Below are 12,852 nucleotides of genomic sequence, written 5' to 3'. Positions count from 1 at the left end.
AACACACACATTTTACTTTTTGATAATTTTTAAGATATCACCAAACACAAAAAGATGAGCAGCAACTCTAGAAAGTACTTTAAAGTTAAAACATAGTGACTTACCTCATATTCCTGGGAAAACTTCAAGTTATCATTTGCTTTCAATCTTTCAATGTGATCTGCAAGTTCCAAGATGGGTATTGGAGGATGGCTAGCCATACCTATTTTTAAAAAAAAGGAGAAAAGAAACACATTTGAACACATATAAAAATAATGTTAATTCTACCAAAATATAGAAAATACTGTGGTTAGAAATGGCCTAAAAATATGTGAGTAGTAAAGATGTTTTAGGTGAGGAAGCAGGCAGATAGTTTGGTTACTCAAAGCAGGACATGCTCTGGAAGGATGGATTTTGTAGCCAAATAGAAAAGTCACCAAGCATAATCCCCAAACTACCACTCCTATTGTAAAAGAAAGCATTATTGTGCTATGAATCAATGAGGTTAGATAGCAGAGAAAACTGAGTCAGGCTTGAATGTCAACTTCTGCTTTGAGTAATGACTGTTATGTCATTTCAAACTCCTTCTCCTGCACTGTGTGAAATGGAAATTGTGTGGAATTAAATGGTGTAAAGTGAACTAAGAAAACAGACACGGAGAAAGGCCTAAAAGGGAAAGAGTAGTAGTTCTGATAGGAAACATAAAGTGACTTATGCATAATCAAGGAAAACTAACTTGAAGAATGAAGGTTACCAGGGTAACCGGGATCATCTGAACCTGCAAAGGAAATGATGGTGTAAATAAAATAGAATGAATTTGTTAAAAAAAATGAAATGGACAGCCTGGCCTGATATACTTTTGAGAAGGACTAATAAAAATGTTGCAAATTTTTGCAGGTTTCACCATACACTGTGACCAGATTAAGACTGCTTTAGTATTTCACATACCTGGAGGTGACTGACACTGACATGCAAACATGGATGCAAAAAAAATGACATGCACCACAGCTCATTCATGATAATCACAGATGACACAGCAGACACCAGACTGAACTTCAAAAATGCTTCCACGAGTAGTAGACTGTAGAGGTTGGGGCTGTAGCCTTCTCCTGGACATTTACAAATGGCCACACTAATAACTTCCTGGTATTTTGCCCCAGATCCCATTATTCAACCCCTAGAAAGCCTACAATCTACTTCAGGTGTAAACATCTTTGTCCACTGATGGGAAATGGATTCAGAAGTGAGCACACAGTGAAAGGAGGAGGGAAAGAGAGTGAAAAACCAAGGACAGCAGAGACAGAGGCTCATGCATCTTAGTTCAGTTGGCCAGCTGATGATACATTAATTTAATTGAATTTTGGTGATCCTTGTGTCTTTCTGATATTCTCTCACTTTCCATATGATTTACATTTTGTTTCAATCTGATGGATTTTGCAAAAGTACTAAGAGAAATCATAGCTGACTCATGTCTTAAGAGTCACAATTGCAGCTGGCTAGAAAAACTTGAACCGGCATGCCCTTAGGAAAGCCTCTGGAGGAGAAAATCCACAAGGGAGGGTCTCAAACTGGAAGCCATGTTGATGTTCTGTTGTGCTTACCACCTTTGGAGGGTGTTGGGCTATGGAAGATGACCATTAAGTCATCATGACATATGGCCACTTTATGGGCATTTTAGAAATTGTGCCATGATTGAATGTCACTCAGCAAATCCCTTCATCTCAAATGCCAAATTATCAATGGTTCTGGTAAATTAAGTAAAAAGTTACTTTGCTTCTTCAAGACTATCATTTATCATGTGTGGTAGTTTAGTATTCGTGGCTGTGAAGGTCTGTTTCCACTCAGCTAAAGTCTTAGTGGAGATCCTATAAAAATGAACTGGTTAGAAATAGAAACTCTTTGTTGTTGATATAACTATGCTCTTGGACCAAAATGCTGGGGCCCTTTCCAAAAATTTCCTGTATAGATGGTAGAATTGAATTAATTTACATTTTGTGGAGGGAGTATGTGGGTGACAGTGATCTGATAATTAAGATGATCTTATCCAGATGAGGAGCTCCCCAGAAAAGAATGGAAATATAAAGGCACAAGAGACTTTAGGATTGTCTGGAAATGAAAATGAATTGATGTGGACATCATTACAGTGCTTTAACAGAAAAAATAATAGAGACAAAGATGTTTAGACCTTTTCGAGCGAATCGTGGGAGAGAGTTATTATCATATATGGACTGAGTGGTGGTTTGGCTAGAGAGGGAGGACACAGAGCCAATCAGGGAGGCGTAGGGGACTGAATTACTGCTCAAAGCTGCAAAAAGTAAAGCCAGTTGGAGATGGGAAAAATATTAGTATAACAGCAGTAGAAAACCATAATAAATAACCAAAAATGTGATCAACCTATTTACTCTGGGCATGCATTGGCACATGGTCTGAAAGTATTACTTTGTAAGCTAATTACAGAGAAATCCAAGCAAGTCTGTGCTGACTTTCTAAATCAAAATATACATTGCATGCAAAGGTCCCACAGCATTAAGTAATCAATGTTTGAGGTTTGTTAAGTATGTACCACATCGCCCTAAGTTTCTAGAACAAGTAAAGCTGGTGGAATGGATGTTACAGAGAAAAGGAGCAAACTTGTAGGGATTGAATGGCATTGAAGAAGGAATCCTAGTCTATAATATCAAACATGATTCTATTTCTGGTGCCATCTACTAAGAAGGACAGATTACTTGTTAACTGAAATCAACTAATTGTTAATTAAAATCAATTTCTTCATCTATAAAATAAAATAGAAGGTAGATTCTGAAGTTATTCTGTGGGAAGTCTATCTTCAGGTTTCTGTAACATACAGATAGGTTTCCCAAACAGAGAGGGTATGTTTGATGTGGTTCATATGTATGAGTTCTAAAAATTATTGTAATTTTTTTTTTTTTTGGTGGTACTGGGTTTCCTGCAAACCCTTCTACCTCCGGGCTACACCCCCAGACCTAATATACATATACATATACATATACATATACATATACATATACATATACATGTATATACATATATGTATATGTATATGTATATGTATATTTATTTTTTTCAAAACAGGGTCTCTTAAGCCAGCGAGGCTGGCTTCAAACCAGTGAAATCCTCCTGTCTCCACCTCCCAAGTACGGGAATTACAAGCGTGTGACACCACGCCTGGCGCTAGTTCAACTTTTTACTGAGGAGTGGGCAACACTTTTATAAAACAGAAAACTATTATGCAGTTGAGGTTTTACTCTTTCAAATAAGTTTTATGACATTTCTTTAGCAAGCTAAAATATATATCACAGATTATGATGTCATATTATGTATTTGAAAAGTTTGAATAGCAACATAAAACTTATGTTAAATAATAATCCTTGGAAAAGAAAACCTGAAACCCTTTTGTTCATATCAGAAAACAATCAGCAGCAATGATTTATTTTCAAATAATGTTATATACCTTTTTATATTTATTTTTTTTACAGTACTAGGGATGAAACCCAGGGGCATTTTACCTCCAAGCAACACCATCAGCCCTATTTTTTATTCTTTATTTTGAAACAGGGTCCCACTAACTTGCAAAGGGCCTCACTAAGTAGCTGAGGCTGTCTGAGACCTGCAATTCTCCTGTCTCAGCCTCCCAAATGCTGGGATTACAAGTGTGCACCACCATACCCAACTCTCAAATAATATTATATATTTTTCCAGAAATTTTTCCATTGCCCAATGTTAAGAAAAATTTATATAATGAAGTAAATTGTATTCTGAATGGAATAGTAGATATAAAGAAGATGACAATACTAAGTAGTGTCTTTTCAGTCTTGTCTGGCCACCTGCCCATTTTTCATAGTCTATAAGCCAAAGTTTTTGTTTTTTGTCTTAATTGGAAAAAGTATTTCAGATTTGAATCTGAGATGCTATAAAATTCCTTTGTTGCAGGCCCCACACCAGACAAAATTACTTCAGAATTTCTGAGTGTGGAAGCCAAACACTGATATTTTTAAGGTTCCCTAGCAATGCCTTTCAATCCTATGAGAATTCATGATGGGGGCACAGGGGAAGCCTGTAACTCCATTTATTACTTTTTTTTTCCTATTCAAAAATCATATCAGGATTTATAAGAATGAGATGAATTTTCTCCTGACGATATCCTTGAATCCCATCTGACTCCACATTAGCAAGTGTTAGTCCTTTGGCTATTATTAGTAGCAAAGAACTGGAAGCACAGCTAACAACTGATGAGGACTTGCTGGTGTCATGGCCTCATCAATTCAAAGCTATGGATGTACGACACAAATGCATTTTAAAGGCACACAGTGAATCCCAGCAGATTTTTCAGACGGAAACTATGATATCCACAATATACAGTGTCAACATGAAAAATGACAGCTGCAGTCACTGAAATCTGCCTTACGGTGGAGAGAAAGACATGGTGGTTACTTTCAACAGGGTTCATGTTTGTGACAATAATGTCAGGGTGTCTTCTTTATAAGAAGCAAAAAATTAAAATTATGCTATTTTAACTTATGAGGTATCTTAGAGATTATTTACTTCAACTTTTTCATTTATAGAAGAGGACAATTAAGTCTAGAAAAGTTAGATGTTATGTGTATGGTAATACTGATGGTAAAGAACCCAAACTGTGTTTTTTGGGTATCTTTCTATTGGTCTATTTCTAGAATGATTTTGATTATTTTAAAGCAGAGGCAGGGTCAAATGGCTGATGGGATCAGCCTGGTAGTGCAAATACCAACGATGTACAGTAAGTACTTTTACAAAGAAACGTACTCATAACTATTTCTTTGCAAGGAACAGACTTTTGCTGTCTTTTGCTTCTCTACTTTTGCAAAAAGTACCAACAAGCATGAGATAAATGGCAACTAACACTCATTGCTTAGGCTCACTGTCAGAGTCATCTTTATGGCTGGTGAAGACATGAAAAACTTCTGGTAAAAGAAGCTAATTCAGCTCCAGCCTGATTTTAACACTTGCTATAACGATGCTATGTGAATAAAGTAGATGTAAGAAGTATCTTATATCTACTTTAGATATAAATAAATAGATATAAATTTTACACTGAGATTGGGTCCTCTTTCTAAGACATCTCAGTATGTATATGCAAATAAATATACCCCCAAAATTTCCAAATCCAAAATATTTCTTGGTCCCAAGCATTTTGGATAAAAAATATTTAACTTATACTTGCTTTGTTTCCAAAATTTTTCAAACTTGCATTAACAGTCATTTTATGTTGTTTATATCACTTTAAGCACTTTATACAATATATATAGTTAAAAAATTTTGTAATGATTTTATTAATCACAGCTCTTAAGGTCACTAATAAGAACTCTTATAATCTTTTAAATGACCTTTCCAACATGTGTGATAATAACCAGAGAACAGTTTATTGTCATGGGCTAAGAAAAAGCTAATCTGATTATCAAATCTATGGCCATAACTTTGTCAAAAGTATACTTAACTGATTTAATGGTCATAGAAACTTAGCTCACTAAAGATTTGTTGCATTTTTAACATAATTCCTGTACTACTTTGGATGCCATGAGAGAGATATAAACCATACTCTGCTATGTTTATAAATTAATAATAAATTAATGGTAAAGAAAACATTTATTTGAAAGGTATAATTGCTTCTTAGTAAAACAATAATGACAATTTGACATAACCCAAATTGCCATGATTAGGAATATCATTAAGTGAAATTATCTAAGAATGCTTTCTCAAGTAAGCACTGAATGGCTTAATTAATATTTGTTTTATATAGGATTTCTCAAAATGCAGAATTTGAAGTGTGTCCTTTTATATAAGAAATTGACCATTTGATTCAATGAATCAGGGTTTTCAAAATACAAAATAAAAAGAATACATCTGGTATTCTTCATCTAGGTTGTTTGCCTACATTGCTTATATTTTAAACTAAATATGAAGATAAGAAAGTACATATAAAGATGGATCTTGTTCTCACTGATCCAATTGATAGGACCATCTGATCAGAGGAGATACCCCAGAAGCTTCCTAGGCCAATCCAGCTGTTGTGCGGACACTGTTGCTAATACCACTATATCACTATTTCTTTTTTTTCTTTATTTCTGTGGTACTGGGGATGGAACCCAGGGGCATACCACTATTTCTGATATGTTAACTTTTTATGAGTTTATTTGTGTTTTATACAGTCCATCAATCACCTATCATCCATGTATGCTTTAGGGCAAAACATATTAAGGTCACCCACTGAATGAAACAAGGCCTTTATGTTGTGAACTTTGATTACCAATGTTTTTTTTTTTTTTTGGTGGTATTGGGGTTCCTGGAAACCCTTCTCTGGGCTATATTCCAAGACCTATTTTATATTTTTATTTGGAAACAGGGTCTCTTAAGCCAGCGAGGCTGGCTTCGAACCTGCGCGATCCTCCTTTCTCCACCTCCCAAGCCCAGGGATTACAAGCGTGCACCACCACGCGTGGCTGATTACCAATTTTTAAATCTCTTTTTCAAAATGGTATAAGTACAAACACTGTAATTTTATTTATTTATTAATTTATTAATTAATTTATTTTATTTTTTGTGGTACTGGGGGTGGAATTCAGGGGCATTCTACCTCCGAGCTACACACCAGCCCTATTTTTCATTTATTTATTTACTTATTTATTTTTGTGGTACTGGGATGGAACCCAGGAGCTTTCTACCTCTGAAATATTTTATATTTTATTTGGAAACAGGGTCTCACTTAAGTTGCTAAGAGCCTAAGTAGCTGAGGCTGGCTTTGAACCTATACAATCCTCCTGTCTCAGCCTCCTAAGCATGGGGGATTACTAAGTGTGTGCCACCAGGCTCAGCTTATTCTTTTTTTTTTTTTTTAACAGGGTCTCACTGAGTTGCAAAGGGCCTTACTAAGTAGGTGAGGCTGTCCCCAAACCGCAATCCTCCTGTCTCGGTCTCCCAAATGCTAGGATTACAAGTGTGCGCCACCACACCTGGCTAATATAGCTTTCTTTTTGTTTGAAGGTCTTTTGGGGGGAAGGAGGCCTAAGCAGGGGCAAGAGACCCTGTAGGTTCCCACAGAGTGGGCATAGCTTTTGTGGGTGCTAGTACACCACCCAGGGCTTTCAGCCACATTCCCTCTCACCTTTCTTTGTACAGGGGAAAGTATATTTATCTAAAATGCCGAACTTTCAAATTTTCTTTGTTGGAAAAAGTAGAAATGTAAAAAAATATCTATAGTTACTTTAGTTTCCTTATATTTCATCATCTTTGGATAATATTCATTTTATCTCGGATATTTTCTCCCATTGTAGAGGTCATAGGACAGAGAAGTCAAATGATCAGCAAAGGATTTTGCACAGTATTTTTTACAAGTCTACAATTGGCAGTCTCCACCAAGATGGTAAATATGCCTACACTAGAGCCCTGCAGTCACACTTCCAGGTGTGCACTGTGCAGAGACGGCAACAATGGTATGTGAAAAGATCTGAGCTTGATACTGCCTATTACAGCAGTATCTGCAATAGTAAAACAAGGGAAATAGCATCCATTTAATAATTCTAGTAAATTCCTCTACTCTCCTTCAAGTGCCTGCCCGACTCCCACGTTAGTTCTAACTGACCCTGTACACCAATCATCAATAACTTACTGATGCACACCAATATTCTCTTATGAGAATAGGTAGCTTAGGTTCTCTCAAACACAACTTGGCTGCACACGACTATCTGAACCTTAATAAGACAGACTTATACTTTCATAGGCAACATGTACAAGCAGAGATGCCTGCTTTCAATTGGAAAAACCAGAGCTACTTCTATCTGCTCAGATACTTGGTTTCTCTAATAGAAGGACTTGATAGTTATCCCAAATTTTGCTAGAAGGATTTTTATCCACATTACCCCCTGCCTTACAAAGACGGTTACACAGAAAACAACAGGGTTTCTCTGTGCCTTACCTGAGCAACAGGTGGACAGAATTCTGACTTATTCCTGATGAAAATGTGATTGTGTCACTGTTAAACTCTCGGAATATCATTAATACAAAATTTGGAACATTGGACAAAATTGACAAAAATCTTACTTCTTAAATTTAGATTCTCTAACAATAATAAATAAATATGTAAATGGTTCCTTCATTCACAATATTTTTTGAAAGATAAAATTTATGCAATCAGTGAACTATGCAATGTGGTTCCTTTACCTTCTAAAAGGCTGCTTGAATCTCAAAATGGTAATGTTTGTTTGGCATTTTATCATTCAGAACAGACTCGTAAGAAGTGAAAATAAATTTGCTTTCATAGGCAAGTTCCCTGCCAGGAGCTGGCTATATAAATCACAGGTTACTAATTTAATTTAAAGTCATTTTTTTGAAGATGTGGATTATTTATTCCCCACTTAAACATATCATTAATAAATATTTGTAAATGTTGTCATGTTTGAGGAAAAGTAATTAGACATTCATACTTATGATGCATTTAGAAGCATATTTCACACCGTGAAATATTAAAAATTTAAAATCCAAATAGTAAGTAGAATTATAGCACCTGTTTGCTATATAACATCTACTAAAGGATCCCTTTATTTTACCACCCAGGAAAACCTTTGATTTTGTGGAAACGAGAAGAGAAGAAACTGCTTGAGAAGGTTACTTGGTTAACAATTTCACCTTCTACTCCTATGCTATTGGCAAGTAATTAAGGTAATTTACAGCCAGTGGCTGGAATCCATACTGGCTGAGGCAAGTGGTCACATCTCTGTGAACTGCACATTAGCAGCTGAGTCTACTTCCTTTGTAAACTGGTTAGATTTTCAGGACAGCAGGCCACATAACAGAGCTTGGGAGGAAAAGAAACTATTTTAACAAATCATGTTGAAGTGGACTGCTCATCTCAGCCAGAGGGCACAGCACAGTGGCTCCTGAGTGAGCCCTTATGCTACGATCCTAAAAAAAAAAATTATTTCTCTCTTCCTCTGCTGTATCTCCATTCTCCTTATTTATGCACTGTACCCATTTTATTCCATATTCAGTTGGTGATAAGTGTACCTTTTATTAAATGACGCCTTTTTATATACTTCTAGCCCCACCCTAATTTTGTAACACTATTAGTAATACAATTGATGCCACTTTGACTATAATATTCATCCTCCTTTCTAGTGACTTATGTGAAGTTAATGTGTTTGCTTCATAAATGGATTTATTCACCCATACATTAGGAAAACAAATTCTTAGAATTCTTGAGTTTGCCATCTTTGAAAAAGTATCCATCAAAGTGAGAAGTACTTGAAGACAGAGGTAGAAGGCATTCCTAGTCTCTTGCTAATGGTCGCTTGTGCCCTGTTAGTAATTCTTGTAACACAGTTCCATTTGTGCTTACCACTAAAACCTGGAAGGATTCTCTGTTGGTTCTGGGGGAGATGAGAGACTGTACTTCCAACTGGCTCTTTTCCCTCAACCTTATACTCTGCTTCTGCCTCTACTGGAAAACGACTTCTGGTTCCAGCACAAATCATACTTTACATAGCAGTTCAGAGCAGCATGGCACTATTGAAGAGCCTGATTATTTTCTCTATGTCCACAATGTATTGCTGGTGATAAGGCAAACTATGCATAGAATCATGCTGAACACATTTGCTTTGGCTTTTGGGTTCTCTATACATTGAATTGGCCAATGTGAAAAGTGCAGCTTCCTGGGTCTATTAGTAAAAAAATTGTTTTTAGCCTGAAGTGGTCAATATGTTTCTATTTTAAAATGTAGTGAACCAAGAAGATCTATCATAGTAACTTATTTCATATCAAGTTGCCCTAGAGGAGCACAGAGAGGTCAAATGGACTTGGAGCATTTGGGGGAAACTGTGATCCCAAAGGATGACTCAAATTTATTCAACAATCATACATACATGCAGAGCTTGTACTGATCAGCCTTTTGAAAAAGGTATACAGGTATTTTTGGCTACATGCATATTTTTCCACCTTTTATACTTCTTTTTTTTTGTGGTGCTAGTGATGGAACCAGGGGCCGTCTAACTCTGGGCTACACTCTCAGACCTATTTTATATTTTATTTGGAAACAGGGTCTCACTAAGTTTGGAAGAGCCTCACTAAGTAGCTGAGGCTGGCTTTGAATTTGTGTGATCCTCCTGTCTCAGCCTCCCAAGCATGGGGATTACAAGCATGCCCACCATGCCCCCAACTCTGAAGGTATTTTTTTTTCCTTCTAAGAACAAATTTATAAAGTCTAACCTTATTTAAGTTAGTATTTTTTATACACCAACAAAGTTTGAAAATGCTGAACATTCCTTTCATTCGAAGAGTTACTAGATAAACACAATAAACCATGTACTTCTAATTCAAGGTGATTCATTGACAATACAGTCTAATAAATGTATAGTGTTTCATGCTGGGAGTAAGAACATTCACTTGACTCAAAGTAAACTTGCCAACAATTTAGGGTACACTACTGAAACCAAATTTTAATCCAAAAGACTTCTTAGTTCAGCTCTTCACCTTATTCATTATTATAAGGGATAAAGACAACGCCACTGTTTTATATCTGTTTAGCTCCCTCTGTCATCTGTTATTTGAAATTCACTTGGTATGGATATACTTTGGTTGAAAGAAAGCAAACTAGATCTAGGCTTGAATCAACAACATTGTAAAAATGTCCCTGAGTAGGAATAGTATTTTTCTTCTGTTGAAGCACTTAATGTTCTTTATTTTAAGGGGAAAAAAGCATGTTTTTCATATATGTGTCTCTTTATATGTCTCTGCAGTAAGAAACCTAATTGGTTATTGAATTTTAGTATAGATTATATATTTTTTCTTCTTCTTTCCTTTTCCTCCTTAATTTCTTCCTCCCTCCCTCTTCCTGCTTTCAGTATATCATAAACACAAGCAAATAAAAATACACAGAACATACCTATGCTTTCTCAATATGATGAATGATTTATACATTCATCCATTTATTCACACAGATGAGAAACTGCAATCTTTCCAAACTGTTAAGTTCATAAAAATGGTAGACACTCTTATAAAGATTATTACTCCAAAATTTAAAGGAGGCTTACACTTTTTTTCTTTTCCTTACCCCACTTTAGATTTTCACAAAGAACTTAATTTCCTTTCACACTCACACTTGGGTGAGCCTCAACAATATTAAAAGAGCAAGAGGACTAAAATGGCTCAAAACAAAGTGATATATTCATCTCCTGAGATAGTATCCACTGGGCTAGAAAAGTTCCCATGAAGACTAACTATAACAAGGACAAGATGGAGAGAGCCTCTTACCTGGCGTTTGGAAGTTAAGGCGCCTCAGTTCTACTGGGTCTGTTGGATGGTGAGAAGGGACCTCCTTACTGTTCGGTATGCTGCTCTTTCTAGACTCGGACTCTGCCCTCTTCCTATAAAATTGAAGAATTAAAGAATTGAAACAGATTTTTTTTTAAAGCAGAGAGTCACATTATCTTCTACCCTCAAGTTTTCAGTTTCAAACTTTTTCACCAGTTAGCTGTGTGACCTTAGTCAGTATACTTTTTCTCTGTTGGCTATAGTGATTTTTCAGGTGTCAAAATTTTAAGTGGGTGATCTCAAAGTTCTCCATCAGCTCTAGAACTGAATAATTCAGCGTATTTGCCTTTAGGCTTTAAGGAGGTGTTGGTAAGATATGCTGGTACCTTTTTTTCCCCAGCAATTATCTCTTAACAGTTCTATTTGTGAGAAATAGAATAAATCTCAAAATTTTAAGTGGGTGATCTCAAAGTTCTCCATCAGCTCTAGAACTGAATAATTCAGCATATTTGCCTTTAGGCTTTAAGGAGGTATTGGTAAGATATGCTGGTACCTTTTTTTTCCAGCAATTATCTCTTAACAGTTCGATTTATGAAAAATAGAATAGATGCCCCTGGTATCCCATACCAAGATTATTGTTTCCACAGATAAACTGTCTGGTTTCAAACTGAACAGCTAAATGTGTACTTCTTCCCTCTTCTTAAGAATATATAAATGGAAGCTAAGATGCCTGAATTTTCCCAGTAAGCAGGTAAAAATGCATTTCTAAGATATTAAGTTATCCTAATACCTACAAGGGAAATTATGACCACATAAGACCAACTTCCCCTTTCTCTTTCAAACTGTAAGGAAATAGTATCAGTTTTTTTACAGTAGAGTTTTGTTAACTATGTCCAATATTTTATTAATGAAAGCCAATTAGAGGATGACCAGAGAAAAAGTAATTTCATTTCATGGATAGTCCAGCTCTCCTGAAAATTATTCAAAGTACCATTCATAGTGATTGTTTATAAATATGATCATTCACAAGATTATTCAATTCTTTGTTTTAAAATATATCTACCTACTTTATTAAATATACTTGTCTAAGCTATCATAATAAAAATTGAACAATTTTCTAAGTAATAAATGTCAGATATGTTCATAAGATTTCTTTATCCATTTTTTTCTTATTCAAATAACTATCTTCTTGAAGATAGAAGGAGATTAAAAACTCATTAGGCAAATGGAAGCCTTTTTTAGACTGTGCTTTTCCCCAAATATTGTTTCCAGCAATTTCCAAGCTGGCATCATAATCTTAGTATATCATCCCTGCTCCAGGCCAGAGCATTCTTATTGTGGGTCAAGAATGCTTCTGAGTGTTTAGGTACTCCTCTTTATTTTCCATATGGCTTTGGTACAGCTCATTAGTGTTGTGTTGGCAGTGGACTCTCGTTCAATGCCAACCCGGTTTTTTATCATCAGCTAAAGGGTTCTTATTAAATAGTATTTTTTTCTATCTTTGCTCATATGTATAAAATACAACTAACCAGGGGATGAAGGGACAATTGAGGCAAAGGGGATGTGCACTTGATTTGT

At 35.7% G+C, this 12,852-nt stretch overlaps 1 protein-coding gene across 10 annotated transcripts in view; it reads right to left on the bottom strand.

Annotated features, from left to right (window-relative positions):
• PTPRD (protein tyrosine phosphatase receptor type D) overlaps nucleotides 1–12,852 on the bottom strand; it is a gene marked incomplete at both ends in the record, with an annotated part of 415,865 nt that overhangs the window by 112,027 nt on the left and 290,986 nt on the right. For 8 of the 10 annotated variants that reach the window (XM_080708743.1, XM_080708735.1, XM_080708736.1 and 5 more), the window contains 2 exons: nucleotides 105–202; nucleotides 11,275–11,387. In XM_080708743.1, coding sequence (XP_080564869.1) covers nucleotides 105–202; nucleotides 11,275–11,387 — 211 coding nt within the window. Of the gene's footprint in view, nucleotides 1–104; nucleotides 203–715; nucleotides 758–11,274; nucleotides 11,388–12,852 lie in introns of all 10 variants that reach the window. The other 2 variants (XM_080708734.1, XM_080708738.1) reach the window with 1 other exon arrangement.

The sequence above is a fragment of the Muscardinus avellanarius genome (assembly GCF_963383645.1).
Source record: "Muscardinus avellanarius genome assembly, chromosome: 13".
NCBI lineage: Eukaryota > Metazoa > Chordata > Mammalia > Rodentia > Gliridae > Muscardinus > Muscardinus avellanarius.
Note: the sequence above shows the minus strand (reverse complement) of the source record. Positions and strands in the feature narration are given on the sequence as shown.